Source organism: Pipistrellus hanaki (assembly GCF_964339955.1).
Source record: "Pipistrellus hanaki genome assembly, chromosome: 5".
Taxonomy (NCBI): Eukaryota; Metazoa; Chordata; class Mammalia; order Chiroptera; family Vespertilionidae; genus Pipistrellus; species Pipistrellus hanaki.
In genome coordinates, this window is record NC_140507.1 from 28,156,725 (window position 1) to 28,175,416 (window position 18,692).

The 18,692-nt window shown below is 41.6% G+C and overlaps 1 protein-coding gene across 7 annotated transcripts in view; it reads left to right on the plus strand.

Moving 5' to 3' along the window:
• KLHL3 (kelch like family member 3) overlaps window positions 1-18,692 on the plus strand; it is a 139,746-nt gene that overhangs the window by 103,054 nt on the left and 18,000 nt on the right. For all 7 annotated transcript variants that reach the window (XM_084884530.1, XM_084884531.1, XM_084884532.1 and 4 more), the window contains 3 exons: window positions 994-1,143; window positions 17,114-17,231; window positions 17,491-17,688. In XM_084884530.1, coding sequence (XP_084740656.1) covers window positions 994-1,143; window positions 17,114-17,231; window positions 17,491-17,688 — 466 coding nt within the window. The remainder of the gene's footprint in view (window positions 1-993; window positions 1,144-17,113; window positions 17,232-17,490; window positions 17,689-18,692) is intronic.

The window sequence follows — 18,692 nt, forward strand, 5'->3', positions numbered from 1 at the left end:
CTGGGCTGCCCAACTAGAATCGTTCAATCAGTTAGCTGTTGAATGGAATTAACCTATCCCAACAGATTCCAAGCACCTCAGCAAAAAAAAAAAAAAAAAAAGAAGTGGCCTCCAGAGACCACACTGCCCCTTTCAGATATGCCACATAGCAGTCTGATCTGGACCAAAACGGTAGAGGTTTGAAAGAGCACTAGGCTGATTGCATCCTTGGTCTTGCTCAGGAAACATTTAGGATCATTTTTGCTGGGCACCTGCTTAGGCCCATAACTCTGGAATCAGAGGCGAAGAAGCGATTATCCCAGCTTAGATGGGGTCCAAGGTGAGGTCAGTAGGTGGGACTTTTGTGCAGGACATTTTTTCTACTCATATCTCTGCTCCGTGAGAGGGTGTCTCATTGGCCAGTTTTATGCTTATGATTTCACTGAACACTATGGATATGAATTCTTCTCATAGTCACATTATTTTATTTCATGATTCCAAAGGTTGGCTGGTGGATCCCACCCTCTTCCTCTTCCTCACTTTCCTCTTATCAAATGTTTGACCATTTATCATAAACTTTGTGATACATTCAAACAAGGTGGAATGTGGAAAAAGGCTTTCAGGACCACTAATTGTCGTTGTTTTACATAGTCTCATTTTAAGCTTCAAAACAAACAAATGAAGACACAATTAGGTTGTGGGTAATTTTAATATGCTGATTTTATAGATGAGAAAACTGAGAAAACTGAGGCTAAGAAAAATTAAGTGGTAGAGCTGGAATTTTTTTATCCTTGTTGGTTTGATGCCTGAGTTGAATCACTTATTCCACAGTACTCTTGAAATGCAAGAGGTGACCACCAAGTTATAACTATGTGGACCTATCTCTCGAGGTCTGAGATGCGGTGCTGTGAGAATGAATGAGTGTGGGAGTGCAGAATGACTCAGTCTGGAGTGACCACGTGGCAGATGTGGCCAGGCTCTGCTCCTGGATCACCTGTGCTTTATTACCTCTAGACAGTCGAAGAAGAAGCTTTGATAAAGAATAATAATACCTGTAAGGACTTCCTCATTGAAGCCATGAAATATCATCTGCTCCCTTTGGATCAGAGACTCTTGATTAAGAATCCCAGGACCAAGCCCAGGACTCCAGTCAGTTTACCCAAGGTAAGCCCCAGCCTAGTCACTGCCAAGAGTTGGGACTATGCCCAGGGAAGGTGGCCTTCTGTTTTTTTTACAGAGAGAAAGGGAGAGAAACAGAGAGCTAGAAACATCGATGAGAGAGAAACATCAACCAGCTGCCTCCTGCCGGGGATGTGCCCACAACCAAGGTACATGCCCTTGACCGGAATCGAACCTGGGACCTTTCAGTCTGCAGACCGATGCTCTATCCACTGAGCCAAACCGGTTTCGGCTTGCCTCCAAGTCTTTCCTCAGCCATGGCTGCCCTGCACCTTGGTTGTATTAGGATCAAAGAGATGGAGCCTGCTGGTTCCTCTTGAATCTGCTGGTACCTCTCTTTTTGGGGCTCTTCCTGTCTTAAGAGTTTCAAGGTAATCTCCAATGTCACCAGGACGATTGAGAATACCTCAGAGCCCTTCCCTCTACTCTTCTCTTGTTTCACACCACGGTTTGGGCTACATTGCTTTGGAAAGCAGAAGAATGTCTGTATTGGTTTTGACTTAGTGATGGCCATAGCAATCCTCTTTCTAGGCCCTTCCTTGAGTCAGAACAATTCTAGTATGGTTCCTTCCATTACCACAGAGCCATAAAGGACAGTTAGGACCAGAGGGGAGAAGGCACTTAAGAAGTCTGATAGGTAATGAAACAGGGAATAGAAATGGGAAATGAGACATTGTGAGGGGCAGGAGGGGGCAGCCAGAGGAAGGAAAGGGTGAGCATAGGAGGGGACCCCATGATCAAGAGTCTGGACAGGGTTCTAGATGCTTTGCCTCCCTGCAAGTCTCCTCCCTTCTCTAGTTCTCAGGGTCCTCATTTGCCGAACGAAAGATGATGCACTAGATGGTCTCTAACATTCTTTCTGGCTTGGCATCGAGTAGCCTTCCTAGGATGCTGACATGGGCTGGCTGGAACCCATGGGCTGGAGGTCCCTTAGCATTTAGGAGATGTGTGCCTGTGGGGGAAGAGAGGGGAAAGAGCATGGTATGGGCTACTCCCCAGAGGAGAGAAGGAGTTGGGTCCTTTGTCTTGAGGCTTTTATCTCTCATGTAGGCAGGAGTGTCAGGGGAGGTTTCAGGGGAGGGCTTAAGCAGAATATTTATCAGTTTTTAGGTGTGCTCCCTTAGGGTCATGGTCTCCACTGATGGGTCAGGGTCAGGGCAGGGGGTCATTGGTCATTGTAGCTGGTCCTGGTGTCGCCCACCTGGTTTTGCTGCCTTTCTGGGTCTGGAGCTGAACTACAACTGAGACCTAAATGTTCTCTCTAGGAGGTGGCCTGCATCTGCTGTAGAGTGCTCTGCCAGCTTGTTCAGCTCTGTCTCAGCTTCCCTGTTCCCCTTGTCTGGCCCACTGGCCTGTCGCAAACAGCTAATACGGTGAAACCAGTGTTTGACTTGAGTCTTTCTCACCCTCCAAAGCTGTTCTCTGAACCCATGACAACCTGCACCTCAGTTCACCATTGTAAACCTGAGATTATGTTTGTGCCTGTCTTCCTCCTGCTGTCTTGTGCTGGTTACAAAGGGCAGCCATAGGGCAAGGGCCTTGGTCTGAGTGACCATTTGCCTTACTGCATATTGACAATCTTTTGTTTTATTTTGTTGAAATTGGTCATTCAGGGTTCTTCAGATTTTTCAAAATGAAAATAACTTAGTTTTCTTTAATGATAGGAATATGTGCTCATTTTAGATTATTAAAAGGATACTGCAATTTTGAAATAAATTTTAAAAATCTCCCGAAAACCCTCCACTCAGAGGCAATCACTGTGATCATTTTGATGAATTTTCTTTCAGACATATCTCTGTGCACTTATCACAAATAGATAAAAATGTACACTTTTAGATAAATGGAATCTTGCTACATAGATTAAAATCTTTTTTCCTCCTACTCAACCATATTTTACAGACTGCTTTAAATGTGTTATCAGTAGAGGTAAAATCAGCATTTAAATTGTGATAAGTACATGGTATTTAATTATATATATATATATGTACCATTATTTAACTGTCCTGTATTGATGGATTTGCAGATATTTCTATTTTTAAATGTTATAAACATTTCTGTGTCAAACATCTTTTAAAAGCTGGAATCTTGTTTTGGTTTGCATTTCTTTAATGGTAAGATTAATCTTGGTTGCATATGATTATTGGCATTTGTATTTCTTTTCTTTTTTTAAATTCTCTATTCATGTCCTTTGTCCATTTTCCTATTAAACTGTATGTTTGTTTGTTTTTTTTATCAATGGGTTTAAGGACTCTTTTTTTTTTGTTAAAGAGATTAGGCCTTTGTATATATTTAAAACATATTTTTTTCTTAGTATGGAGTTTGCCTCTAAACTTATTTATAATGTTTTTGAATCCTCCAAAACAGTTTTTTTTTTTTTAAATATATTTTTGATTGGCTGCCTCCAGCATGTTGGACTGAGCCCGCAACTCATGCATGTGCCCTTGACTGGAATCGAACCTGGGACCCTTCAGCTGATGCTCTATCCACTGAGCCAAACCCGCTAGGGCCAAAACAGTTTTTAAGTAGTCAAATTGATCTAATTTTTACTTTATAGCTTAGGTTTTGTATTAAGCTTATGAATGCTTTTTCTACTCTGAGATTAACATGAATATTCCCATGTTTTCTTTAAGTACTTTTATGATTTTTGTTTTATATTTGATGCACTTGATTAATGCACTTACAGTTTATTTGTGTTAAGGAGTGAGGGTAGGAATACAGCTTTCTTTATATTGCAAATAATGAGCCAGATGCTCCAAGTTATTTTAATTAACCAATCTCCCTCTCTCCCATCGATTGGAATACTGCCTTCATTTTGATGTAAATTTCCACAGGCTTTGTGTCTTGAGGTTATTGATTCTTTTTTTAATTAAAATTTTTTAAAAATTTTATTTTATTTTATTGATTTTTTACAGAGAGGAAGGGAGAGGGAGAGAGAGTTAGAAACGTCGATGAGAGAGAAACATCGACCAGCTGCCTCTTGCACACCCCCTACCAGCAACCAATGTACATGCCCTTGACCGGAATCGAACCTGGGACCTTTCAGTCCGCAGACTGACGCTCTACCACTGAGCCAAACCGGTTTTGGCTGAGGTTATTGATTCTAAGGTGCACTGTTGTTTTACATGGAGGAGGGTTTTTCCATCCTGGGTTTTTAGCAGGCCTTGTTGCGATGTTCCTTGTTTGTGATGTTTCTCTTTGGAAACTGAGGTTCTCATGCTATGTAATCAGTGTAATGGTATCTTTTCCTGGGTAGGGTATTCTGGAGCTAAGGAAATGCTGCAGAGCTGGTCCAGTTTCTTCTTGTGGAGGATATACCAAATGACCTCTCCTTTCCTAGACCTTGCATCTAACTTTTGCCACAATACCCATAAGAAGATGGATTAAAAAAATCAAAGCCAATTTTGTGTCTGAACCTGGACTCAGCGAGCTGAGCCCCCCACCCCTCCCCACTCCCCACTTTCCCAGAGTCTGTAGTTGAGAAGAGTCTGCCCCTTGTTTCATGAGCTCAACGTTCCCCCCTGTGGCCTGTGCTCCCCACTGTGAACCATTTATTTTCAGAATGAAAATGTTTAGATTCCTGGGCACATAGCCTTCTGCAACTTGAAGTAGGACTTCCTTTGAATCTGTTGAAGGAATTAAAAAAAACACACAAAAAACCTTGCTGCTCTTTGCCCCATTGTTCCCAGACTTTAGTCCATGAATGATTTAAGGTCAGACTGTTCAACCTGCTTCTCAAACTCTATTCCTGTCACCATTGTTTGAGCTCTTAAATTAATGAGGGGGATCCCCATTGTGGGTTTGAGGAATGGAGTATGCGAGGAAAACTCTCAGATTGTCATTAAATCATCACAATAATCTGCATATCCAGGTTACATTATTTGCCCAGTTACGTACTAGTAATTGCAGGGCTGGGAGTTGAACCAATGTCTGTTCCACTCCAAAATCTGTGTGCTTTTCCTTGTACCAAACTGTCTTCCAGGGACAAGTTTTGAGGTTTTGGTGGCAGATGAAAAGGATTCTTTCTTTTTAATTATAAAAATCTCCTTTAATTAAAACATTTCATTCATCTAATTAATAGATGCATTGCCAATACATTTGCTTCTTTTTAAAAATTAAGATTGCTTTTCGAGCAGTTTTAGGTTCACAGCAAGATTTTCCATGCACCTCTGCCTGATACATGCATATCTTACCCTTATTCTGAACAGCCCAGGCTGTTCTCTATTAAATGCAGATTTATGAGGAATAGTAATTTTATACATGTTTAAAGTCACTCTTTTTAAGGGTGTAGTTTGATGAATTTTGATAAATGCATACAGTCATGTAATCACCATTCTAATAAAAACAGAGAGTATTTTAATCACTCCAAAAAGTTTCCTTGTGCTATTTTGTAGTCAAGCCCTTTTTTCCACCCCCAACCCCCTGGCAACTATTTCTGATTTCTGTCCTTGTACTTTTGTCTTTTCTAGAATGTCATATAAATGGAATCATGCTGTAGATAGCCTTTTGAGCTTGCCTTCTTTCTCTTAGCATAATGCTGTGAGATTCATCCATGTTGTTGCATTTATCAGGAGTTCATTCCTTTTTATTGCTAAGTAATGTTCCATTATATGGATGTACTCTAATTTATTTATCCGTTCACTAGTTGATGGACATTTGGGTGTCCAGTTTTGGGCTATTACAAATAAAGCTGATTTGAACTCATACTTCCAGATTCATTTATAGATCTTTGTGTGGACATATATTGTAATTTCTCTTGGGAAAATACCCAGGAGTAGGATTGCCCAGGTTGTATGGTAAGTATATGTTTAACTTTATAAGAAGTTGCTAAACATTTTTTAAAAGATGGCTGTACTATTATGTATTTCCATCAGCAATGGTCGAGAGTTCCAATTAATTTATAGTTCCCCCACTACTTGTATTATCTATTTTAAAAAATTTTAGCCATTCTAGTAGATATGTAGTGATATCTCACTGTGGTTTTAATTTGCATTTCTTTAATGACTAATGAGATTGAGCATCTTTTCATGTGCTTATTTGCCATCCGTATATCTTCTTTAGTAAAGTCTCTGTTCAGATCTTTCCCCTTTAAAAAATTGGGTTTTCTTATTGATTTGTAAGAATTCTTTATATATTATAGATATGTCTTTTATCATATACACTCAGTGGCCAGATTATTATGATCTCTGAACGCATAATAATCTGGCCACTAAGTGTATATCCTATATAATAAAAGGCTAATATGCAAATTATCCCCTCGACCAGGAGTTTGACCAGCAGGCAGGCTGGCCAACCGCTCATGTCCCCTCCCATGGCCAGGCTGGCCAGACCCAACCCATGCATGAATTTATGCATTGGTCCTCTAATATATATATTAGAGAGAGAGATAGAGAGAGAGAGAGAGAGAGAGAGAGAGAGAGAGAGAGGCCAGATTATTATATATATATTGAGTGGCCAGATTATTATGTGTTCAGAGATCATAATAATCTGGCCACTCATTGTGTGTGTGTGTGTCTATATATATATATATATATATATATATATATATATATATATATATAGCAAATATATGTCTTGTCTTTTCATTTTCTTAGCAGAGTCTTTGGGAGAGCTGAAGTTTATAATTTTATGAAGTTTTTTTATGTTATAATTTATGTATTTTGTGTTCTATCTAAAAAATCTTTGTATAATCTAAGATCACAATGATTTTCTTCTATTCTTCTAAAAATTTCAAAGTGTTAGGTTTTATATTTAGGTCTATGACCTATTTTGAGATAAAAATGGTATGTGAAGGGGTCACGATTCATTTATTTTGCATTTGAATGTCCAGTTTTTCCCCACAGCATTTACTGGAAACATTCTCCTTTCTCCACCGAATTACATTGACAACTTTGTTGTAAATAATTGACAATATATGTGTTGGTCTATTTATGTGCTCTATTCTGTTCTTTGTACCTATTTGTCTATCTTTATAGTAATACCATGTTGTCCGAATTACTAACTTTACTGTAAGTCTTTAAATCAGGTAGTGTGAGTCCTCCAATTTTGTTCTTCAGTGTTGTTTTGGCTGTTGTAAGTTATTTGCATACCCATGTAAGTTTTAGAATCAGCTTATCTATTTCTACAGAAAAGCTTGTGGGGACTGGTGGGGATTATGTTGAATTTTTAGATCAATTGGGGGAATTGATATATTAGCAATACTAAATCTGATTCATGAGCACAGTATTTAGCTCCATTTGTTCATGCCTTCTTTAATTTCTTAGCAATGTTTTATAGTTTTCAGTGTATAGGTCTTGCTAGGTTTAACCCTAGGTATTTCATAGTTTTTTGATGCTGTTGTAAATGTTTTCTTTTAAAATTTAAATTTCTGATATTTATTGTTAATATGTAGAAATATAATTGGTGGGAAACCTTATTTAATGGAGAAAGAGCAGTCAGCTTAATGATGGCATCATTCTTTTCTGGAAAACGTGCAGATGACTGAGGGCCCCAGGCTGACACTTCAGGGAGGTGTTTAGGGTTCCCCTCCAAGGTGTTAGCTTCTCCACTAAACTGGCTCCATGATTTCAGGCATTATTCATCTGTGTCCTTGGCACAGAGCCTGTATGTGGCACAGAGTAGGTGAGAGTAAAAGTTTTCATGAATGAGAAATATTTTTAAAGAAGAAATAACCTTGTGGAGATTTAATACTGACCATTTCTATTACCCATAGTTGTTTCCAATGCTTTCAGCATTTAGACATGTGGCTTTGCATGATTGTTGTGAGGATATGTCCTACATCATATCCTGTTTTGATCACTAATGTAGATCGACCCTAGAACATTTAGTGCAACCCACAAGTCCAATATTGATTAATCCTGTTGTCATTCTAGAGAGATAGATGTTGTAAACCACTTAGATTAAAAAAAGCAACACTGGTATTTAACCATTAACTATCATGCATGCATTAACTCATTAATTTATTAATCCATTTATCCAACACACTTCCATTGAGCTACTAATTGCCAGCCACTGGGTTAGGTACTAGAGCCCCAAAGACTAACATGAGCCGGTCCCTTCCCCAGGGTGCTCCATACTAGGTGGAGGGGCGTTAGATGTTACAGTGGACTCTGTAAGTACCACGTGGAGGAATGGGCAAGACACTTTATGAACATGGAAAGGGGTAAGGGGCTGGGGAAAACTTTCTGCAGGAGCTGAGGCCTGAGCTGTCTCCAAGGTCAAATGCAAGTTGTCCATGGGAGTGAACAGCCAGAAACTGGTTTAGATGCCTGCAGGGGAGAACTGGCTCACACCATCTGACAGCCCTTAGAGTAATTTGTACTGTGCTTCCCTGGGTCGTTGTCGTTATCACCAAAGGCATTAATAATGATATAAGCAAGATTGTCTAAATCCATCTTCCTTGTGTTTTAGACAAAGCACTTTATATATGTTATCCTGTCTTTTAAAAAAATTTAAAAATATTTAATATATTTTTATTGATTTCAGAGAGGAAGGGAGAGGGTGAGAGATAGAAACATCAATAATGAGAAAGAGTCACTGATTAGCTGCCTCCTACACATCTCCTATTGGGGATCAAGCGCACAACTTGGGCATGTGCCCTTGACCAGAACTGAACCCAGGACCCTTCAGTCCGCAGGCCAATGCTCTATCCACAGAGCAAAACCAGCTAGGGCTACATTATCTTATCTTGATAACAACTTGGGAGGTTCTAATGTTGGGGAAAAAGCAAGATTCAGTGAGATTGAATGGCTTGCCCAGCTAAGAGGCAGCATGAGGGCTTGGATCTAGGTCTGGCCAACTCAAAGCTTATGCTTTTGAGCCCAGTGATGATAATAGCAGATCCCAGATGCTGAGCACTTAGCATGTACCAAACATTGGGCTAAGCAATTTACATTTATTATCTCATAGGATTTTCAAAATTGTAATTACCCTCATTTACACATGAGGAAATTGGATCTTGGGTTATGTCACCTATTCATTATGTTTTAGTTACAAATTTCTGCATCACAAATTACCCACAGCAAATGTTTGTTATCTCATAGTTTCTGTGGGCAGGCATCCCAGAGTGGCTTAGCTGGGTTTGTCCTGGACAAAGGCCTCTTATAAAGGTGCATTGAGCTATTGGTTAGCGCTACAGTTACCTCCAGGCTTGTTTGGGGAGGATCTGACTTTAAGTTCACTCTTATGGTTACTTGTAGGCCTTAGTTCCTCACCCTGTGGCCTCTCAGTAAGCTGCTTGCATGCCCTCCTGGCATGGGAGCTGGCTTCCCACATAGGAAGTAATTCTACCACAGGAAGAGGTTGAGAGAGCATGCCTGAGACAGCAGCTGTAGTCTTTTCGTATCCTACTCTCAAAGGGATGCCCCATCACGGCTGCTGTGTTTTATTTGCTAGATATGAGTCACTAAGTCCAGCTCACACATGGGGAGGGGAATTAAGTTATATGTCTTGAATGGAAGAGTATCAAAGAATTTGTGATGTATCTTTAAAGCACAGCTAGTAAATAGCTGAGCTGAGATTTAAGCTAAGGATGACAGACTACAGACCTTGTGCTTTTTAACTGTACTATTATATTACTTCCACATTTCAACAAAGCATTTTAGCTGGATGCTGTTTGGAAAGAAACCCAATTCCTGCCCTCTGGGGACTTGATTTTAAGAGGTCCCCCTGAGAGAGTAAGGTAGAAATATATAAGTAGCCAAATAGGTGGAGAAAGAGGGGTTAGGAGATAATTGGGCTAGTTGGCAGAGCAGCCACAGGAATTCCAAGGGCTGCCTAGGTTGGGCTTTCCCAAATTCAGTCCAGATAGGCTTGCTGACAGAGCTGACTGAGAAACAAGGTGGTGGCGAGGTGGTGCATTGTTCTCAGCAGTGAACCTGTTTGCCAAACCCTCTCCCTTAAAGGAGAAGGATTCTGCCTTGAGATAGCCGCAGAGGCTACTAAGGATGTTTTCTTCTGAGCCATAAACACCCCATCATACTGACACATTCAAGCCGGAACAGCTAATGGCATCATCTGGGCTCCCACACATTCATTCTCTGCCCAGCACTTTCCCTGAAGCTAGGTTGCTATGGGCAACCAGAGGCTGTCTCCCCGCTGCTTGAAACACTCCTACTCTGCCTTGTTCCACACATTGCAGTGGAGAAATGAAATTCCAGGAAGGTGCAAATGTACCCTTTGGAGATGTACTGAGCTTGGCACTTTTCACTGTAATTTCAGTTCAACTGGCATCTCTATTTAAAATGACGCCATGCCCTGGCCAGTGTGGCTCGGTTGGAGCATCGTCTGGTACACCGAAAGGCTGTGGGGTCAATTCCTGGTCAGGGCACATACTTTTGTGGTTTTGGTCCCTGGCTGGGCATGTATGAGAGACAACCAATTGATGTTTCTCTCTCTCCCTGTCTCTCTCGTTCTCTCTCCCTCCCTTCCTACCCCTTCCTCTCTCTCTCAAAAAATAAAATAAATAAATAAAAATAAAGATAAAATTAATAAACACCCTCTGGTGAGGATTGAAAAAAACAAAAGACACCAAAAAGCTATTGGGGCTGAAAGTGGGTGTGAGCTGTCCTCTTTCAGTAGATGGCATTGGGAATGAGGCTGCTGGCAGGTGGCTGGGATGATGTCTCACCTGGCCAGGCCCCTGGGTTGGCCCTGCGGCTCTTCCCTATTGACCCTTTAAATGGACTCAGGCCACACCTGGAAAGCACACTGAGGTCTTGAAAAAGCCCCATCATCCGCCCTGAAATCAGTGGTGATGCTCATTCTCCCATTTATAGATCATGCGTCCTCTTCTACCGTGTATTGGGAGCTGTTCTTTAGCAATTGCTTTAACAGTAGCGGCAACGGAAATGATTTCGGTGTTGATGTGATAAAGCTGACAGTGTGTGCCATCTACCAAGCACTGTGCTAAGTACTTTATACCATTTAAGCCTTTTGACACTCACAGGAGAGACATTCTATTATCCTGATATTATAGGTAATGAAAGTGAGACTCAGCAAGGGTAATGCCTTGCCCATGGTCACACAGCTATTGGGCTGTTGGGCTGATATATGACGCCAGATGTGTCTGACTCCAAAGCCCATTTCCCATCCGCTCTTCCCCTGTTTTGTTCTCCCCTATTGCTGGTTCTCTTCCCTACTGTCTCTGCACCTTGGCTGTCCATCCTTACCTGGAGCACCTGTTGCTCAGGAACCTGCTGGGACAAGTCTTCTGCCTCCACCTCGACATGCTCCTTCGGATGAATTTTTGGTGTTAGCCCTGCGGCCCCACGCACCAGGGTAAGAGAGAGTCTCATTTCCTGCCCTGGCCCGAGGGACCGACTGGCTGGGCCTGCCTTCTGCCCAGCTCACCGGTCATGGAAGAGAGTTTGGACACACATTCTACTCTTGCCTGATGAAAAAGTGTGCAGAGCCCAGGTGGTTATGCTCATCTTAGTGGAGTGTTTAATGACTGTGGGATTAGGGTTAGGGTCTTGGTCCACAATGGGGTGGAAAGCTCTGCTCTTTACCTAGTGCTCCTTTCCCTGACTGGTCTCTGGTAACTAATGGCTCTTAGACACAGAGTCGCTGTCATATCATGAGGAAGGACCAACATGCCTTCACTCCCACAGTCTTACTGGTAAAGTCAGAATCATCCATGTGAAAGGGAGCATTTTATATTTATTTAAAAACCATCGTGTTATGCTGGGAGTGAAATGTCCTTCCTGAGGAATCAGGTAGTCTTTCCATGGTCTCACTCGCTAATCTCCCTAAAGTAAATGGCCATTTGACTTCCTAAAATGAGCTGTTTTCCTTGGGAATTGTCCAGTAACCACCGCGCCCCCCCACCCTCCCAATGCACAGATGAGTCGGCTTACCCATATTCTGTCAATCAGAACTCTCCATTCACCAAAACCTCTGCAGCCTTCAACACAGTGTCAGCTGAGACCTGGGAGGGTGAGGGGGGGGGGGTTAGGGGGGGCTGGGTGCCCTGAGAGACCCCCAAGTGCATTGCAATTCTTGAGCATGATTAAATCATAATCACTAGCCTGGAACCGGTTCTTTAGTTTATTGTGATTCCCATATGGCCACTGGTAGTTCTTAACTCAGGGTTACCTTGGAAGATAAATGTTAAAAGTAGGGATCATTAAATAGGCTGATTTGAATCAGTAATTGCTATTAAAGGCATTACAAATATTCAGTAAATTGGGATTTAGGGGTGTTGGGGAAAGAAACAAACATATCTATGAACTCCTTGGGACTGAGATTTTCTGAAAATGTAAAATGAAAGTTTGCAATTAGAGAATGGTTCAGGGCTCTTCTCGCCCTGCTATCTCATGGTCTTAAATCATTAGAGGTTTGCCGAAACCGGTTTGGCTCAGTGGATAGAGTGTTGGCCTGCGGACTAAAAGGTCCCAGGTTCGATTCCGGTCAAGGGCATGTACTTTGGTTGCGGGCACATCCCGGGTAGGGGGTGTGCAAGAGGCAGCTGATCGATGATTCTCTCTCATCGATGTTTCTAGCTCTCTATCCCTCTCCCTCTCTGTAAAAAATCAATAAACTATATATATATAAAAAAATCACTAGAGGTTTATAGTTTCAGAGATGTAATGCGTATAGATCTTGGTGAGTACTCCTTTTTGTCTAATTGGTTGCTAAGATCAGGTATCTATGGAAACAATCACTCATTATTATTTTAGACATTTCAAAAATTCAGGAAATTTTTTCTTTTTTAAAAAAAAATATATTTTATTTATTTTTTACAGAGAGGAAGGGAGAGGGATAGAGAGCTAGAAACATCTATGAGAGAGAAACATTGACCAGCTGCCTACTGGGGATGTGCCTGCAACCAAGGTACATGCCCTTGATCGGAATCAAACCTGGGACCCTTCAGCCTCAGACCAACGCACTATCTACTGAGCCAAACCGGTTTTGGCTGGAAATTTTTTCTTTTTATTGTGCACAATTACATGATGATGAGTGTAGTGTTCCTTGTATGATGGCTTTTTTTTTGTAAGAGCTGCCATAGAAACTGGATTTTTTAGGAGACAAGCAGAAAGATACTTCTCTCTGCTTTGGGCTACCTCCACATTTTCAGAAACTGATGGCCTATTCCACAAAACCCCATAATTACTCTTTCCAGATCATTGCACAAGTTTTGGATATTAAAAATCTTCTCTCACCAGTGGTTGTTATGAGCTCAAAGGCAAGTTTATTTTGAAAACCTTGTCCTGTATTATTTTTGTCTTTCTACTCATGTTTGATTGGCACATTGTATTTTCTATAATTCTGTTTCTCTGTACTATGAAAACTCTCAGAGATGGATGCTGGATTTTCTTCAATGTGAATGTACCACCTGGTACCCCTGGGGGAAAGTGGTTTCTGGGGATGGTCAGCTTTCCTGAAAGCTTTGCCTTTTTAATTTACAGCTTGTACAAAGAATGAGACATTTCTTCTGATAATTGAGTCAAAAGATGGAAAAAGCTCTCTTTCTCTTTTTATTTGTTTTTCCTCAGCGTCCCCAAAATTGTAATCAGGTGCTTAATATGTCTTAACCCAAGAAAATGACTTTCTGGCCTGTGTATTTTCCCCCTTTAACTGTGTATGTCTTCCATTAAACTCTTTGCATGTGCTATTTGCTATTCATTCGTTCTCTATTCTAAATAAATATTTGAGTTCTCTCTTTGACATAGCACCATAAGACCCTAGGATTATCTTGGTGACTGAGGTGATAAATTTCCTGTCCTGGCAGGACTCACTTCTAGGAGGGAGACAAGGTCGCCAGACAGTTCAAGTACAATGATGGGCAGGGTTTTTTTTTTTTTTTTTTTTTTTTTTTTTTAAATATATTTTATTGATTTTTTTAACAGAGAGGAAGGGAGAGAGAGAGAGAGCTAGAAACGTCGATGAGAGAGAAATATCGGCCAGCTGCCTCTTGCACACCCCCTACTGGGGATGTGCCCACAACCAATGTACATGCCCTTGACCTGAATCGAACCTGGGACCTTTCAGTCCACAGACCGATGCTCTACCATTGAGCCAAACCGGCTTCGGCCAATGATGGGCAGTTTTAATGGAAGAGCACAGGGCATGTGTGATCTCAAAGAAGGGACATATAACTCAGATTTGGAAGTCAGAGAGACCCTTTTGGAAGAAGTGACTTATAAACTGAGACCCAGAAGAAGTGTGTGGAAGCAGAGGGATCAGAAGGGAAGAGGAATGTTTCAAAGAGTGGAAACAGCACATATGAGTGTGTTGGGTGCCTGAGGTCACTGGGGGGAAAGATCTTAACACTGGTCTGATTCTCACTGAACTCCCCAAATTAGATTTCAAAGAAAATCTTTGCAATGATTTGACTTCATGTTAGCTTTATCAACTCAAATCTAGAAGGACAAATGCAAGTTCTAGGTATGTTTATGAATGCAGGGCAAGTCATTTGGCCCTGGATGGTTTGGGTATTGTCTGAAGTTTGTGGAGAGGCTTTGTTCATTAACACCCCCTTAAACTGTTCATGCATGCCTTTCTAAGAGAACAATGGCAGGTGGGAAGCAGTGTTGAATTCAGCTTCCCTCTGAGAAAGGGCTGCTCTTGACAGAGAGCATGGGCCCTTTGTGCCTAGGCACGAAGGAAAGTCACGTGAAGAATGTTTATTTCCAGAAGCAGCTGCAAATCTAAGCCTGAACTGTGTTCTGGGTTCCTTTGGGATGTTCCAGAAGTCAGAACTAAATTCCGAGTTGTTGAACATAGGTCATCCATTTGGCCCCAGACATCTGTGGACTAACTCTTATGACCAGTGATGGACTACACAGGCAGTGGGTGAGCCTGAATCTGGAATCTTGGGGGAAACAGGCTTGATATTTTGGGCAATGGTTGTCTGCCTCCTCGTATTGCAGATACTGTTCACCTGAGGGATGCATCCTACTTCTGTGAACTCACACAGATTTTGGTGATACTTCTCTCCCCAAAAATAAATTGTGGAAGAAGTAAAGAGCACTACAATAATTCATAATGGCAAAAATTGTTACTGGCACATCACCAGGAAATCCCTGTGGTTTATGGGTTAAAACAATGGTTATCAAAGTATGAATCTTGGAACAGCAGCAGCATCAACTGGAACTTGTTAGAAATGCAGACTCTCTGTCTTACTCCAGACCTACTGAGTTATAAACTCTGGCAGGACCCAACGATTAGTGTTTTAACAAACCCTCAAGGTGATTCTGATGGGCCTTGAAGTTGAAGAACCACTGGAATAAATAAGACATGCTATAGGTAATGAGAAAATTCTATGACTTATATTGATTAGTTGCTTATGACTTCCACCCCATTTTCTCCTCTTATGAAAGTTTCTTGGAGCCCAGCTGATGTGGCTCAGTGATTAAACATCGACCCATGAACCAGTAGGTTATTGGTTTGTTAAGATCAGGGTACCTGCCTGGATTGTGGGCTCGATCCCCAGTACGGGGCGTGCAGGAGGCAGTCAATTGATGTTTCTATCTCTCTTACTCTTCTGTAAAATCAACAAAAAATGTTTTTTTTGTTTTTGTTTTTTTTTAAAGAAAGTATTTTGTGAATGAGAGTGATGTCATTATGAAGACAGCCATGAATTTGCACAAATTTATTAAAATATTTAACATATTATTAACTTTGATACCTTAATTTTTCTTATTAATAACATGTAACAAAAGTCACAACAGGGATACCACAGTTAAGTACTGCAGTTCTATTACTGTGGCCAGAAGAATGGCATTTATTTATTTATTTATTTATTTATTATTTATTTATATTATACCTTACACCAGGGGTGGGGAACCTCTGGCCCAAGAGCTGTATAAGGCCAGAGAAAATAATTTGGTGTGGCCCTACCAAGGCATTGGGGGTGAGTTAATGAAATGTTTGACCAAATACAGCAGGCTAATTGTTAAGTTGATAATTTTGAATGACCCGGAAATGATGTTACAAATATCCAAATGGCCCTTGGCAGAAAAAAGTTTCCCCACCCCTGCACTACACTAAGAAATATGCTTGAATTGCTCTCCAAGACACATATGTGTGTATAACCAGGACAAATATTTCATGCAATAATACCCTTACTATATTTTATGTACTGTTTATTAAAAGTATGCTTGTTGCAATCCACTAAATTGATCCCATGGCCCACTGTTGAACCATGACCTGCAGTTTGAAAAACATGGATGTGGTGAGCTATCTTTGCATGGACCCTGTCTGTAGAGCAGGAGAGGGATGGGGCTGGCCTTACCTCTGTGTCAGGTAGACTTGACTTTTAGTCCCTGTTCTGCCACTCTTAGCTCTGTGACCTTGGGCAATGTACAGTAGTTCTCTGAGCTTTACTTTTCTCACCTGTCAATGCAGTTGATAATATCTACCTCACAGAGTTGTGACAAGGGAATGACAACATATTTCATACAATGGCTGGCAGTGGTAGCTACCACCTTACTTTGAAATGGTACTGTTAGCACTGATTTTCAGATCATCATCAGTTACATACATTTTTGTGCTAACCACCACAAAGCAGTGTTTCACAAATATTTTCCATACTGCAATGAATAAGTACTCCCTGTAGTCTATGCATTCAGAAATATTGTAAAGACAATGTTGTCTTAAAAATGCACCCGAATTCTGCACTCTATTCTAAAATATACTCAAATTTTGATATGTATATTTTAGAATATTTTGTTTTAATATAAGATTTAGTACTCTGAATATAGATAGCCCTGCCAGTGGCATCTGGGAAACAGAGACCTTATGGTTGTATTTCTGTGGGAAGACACTCATTAGGCTTTTTTGAATAGTCATGCCTGTTGGTGATTAGAGGCGGCATCTTCATATATGTGGCTCTATAAACTGGCATCTCAGGTTACCCATGGACCCCGGGCACTTAGCACGTGAAAGCACCAGGGACTGATCACCCTTGAATCCGATGTTGGGGAGACCCAGCTAATGTTCACCTGTCTCTCCGGAGGTCATGATTGTGGTCGGTGGCCAGGCGCCTAAGGCGATCCGCAGCGTGGAGTGCTATGATTTCGAGGAGGACCGATGGGACCAGATTGCCGAGCTTCCTTCCAGGAGGTGCAGAGCAGGTGAGCAGCACCGCCTCCCGCCTGCCCAGTTTCTAGCTATCCCTTCTGGGGTCAGTTCTTAATGTGTTTAGGGACTTCAGCTAAAATTCAAGTATTTGCTTGAATTAAACAAAATTAGCAAAGCAAAAATGAAAAAAAAAAAAAAATCCAATGAGTTCCATAAGGACTTCCAAATGTCTAAGGTTGGAGATCATCTTCTGTGGCGAGTTATTCACATGCCTGAGACGATCTCAGTGTGTCTTGGTTTCCCGTGCCTCAGGTGTGGTGTTCATGGCTGGCCACGTGTATGCTGTGGGCGGGTTTAACGGCTCTCTGCGTGTGCGGACAGTGGATGTGTATGACGGTGTGAAGGACCAGTGGACGTCCATTGCCAGCATGCAGGAGCGCCGGAGCACACTGGGGGCAGCCGTGCTCAATGACCTGCTCTACGCCGTGGGGGGCTTTGATGGCAGTACTGGTAGGTCCTGGACATGGTCCCCCCCTGCCCCAGCCTGGGACACACCCTCCACAACCCTGGTTTGCTCAGCCAGTTCTTGGGCCAACCCTTCTGTCCATCCATATTTTCTTCCCTAAGAACCTACCCATCCTTTCTCCAGCTTGGGTGCCAGATTCAGGTCTGGAATATGTAAAGAACATGTAACTGCCATGTGCTGTCATTTCTAGGGCTCCAGGAAGGACCCCATAGTCAGAAGAGGGCCCATTCTCCTTTCCAGTGGCTGGGAACCATTTATTCAGAAGATGAGACTTAGAAAGAGGTTGTGCTTACCTAGAAGGCATCTCGGCACTGTAGTCTGAACCCACTCTTGGACAGATGAGGGAGCTAAGGTTCACCCATAGCAAGAGACCTGGCTCAGGACACAGCCTGAAGCCCCACTGAATCTTTGCGAGTTATGCCACTGCAGGAATGTCCCCTTGCTCCTGGTTGTCATCTAGCTTCAAAGTTAGAATCAGACATGGACTTGGAGAAATTATCTCATTTCTCCTCATGTCTCCAGGTGGAGTCTCTGCAGACAATACCTCTATTAAAATAAAATGTTATCTTTGGCCCCAGGATTTGAAAACAATATTTTTCACTTCTCTAAATTTTCATGTGTGTCTTTACAAGTTGGTGACCTTTACCAGCCTTCTCTTAGCCTCACTCATGTAACTTCAGGGTTTGTAGTGCTCATAGTAACAGGACCTGGGAATAAAGAGAACAAAAGGGTGTAGGACATTGTGTGTGTGTGTGTTTTTCAGAATTCTTTTAGGATTTTCTTTTGGTTGTAATTAGAAAAACTGAGTAAACTGTGGCTTTAAAAAAATGAGAGATTTAAAAAAAAATTTCTTTATTGATTAAGGTATTATATTCCCCCATCACCCTCCTTTATCCCCCCACTCATGACCTTACCCCCCTGTTGTCTGTGTCCATTGGTTAGGCTTATATGCATGCATACAAGTCCTTTGGTTAATCTCTTCCCCTTA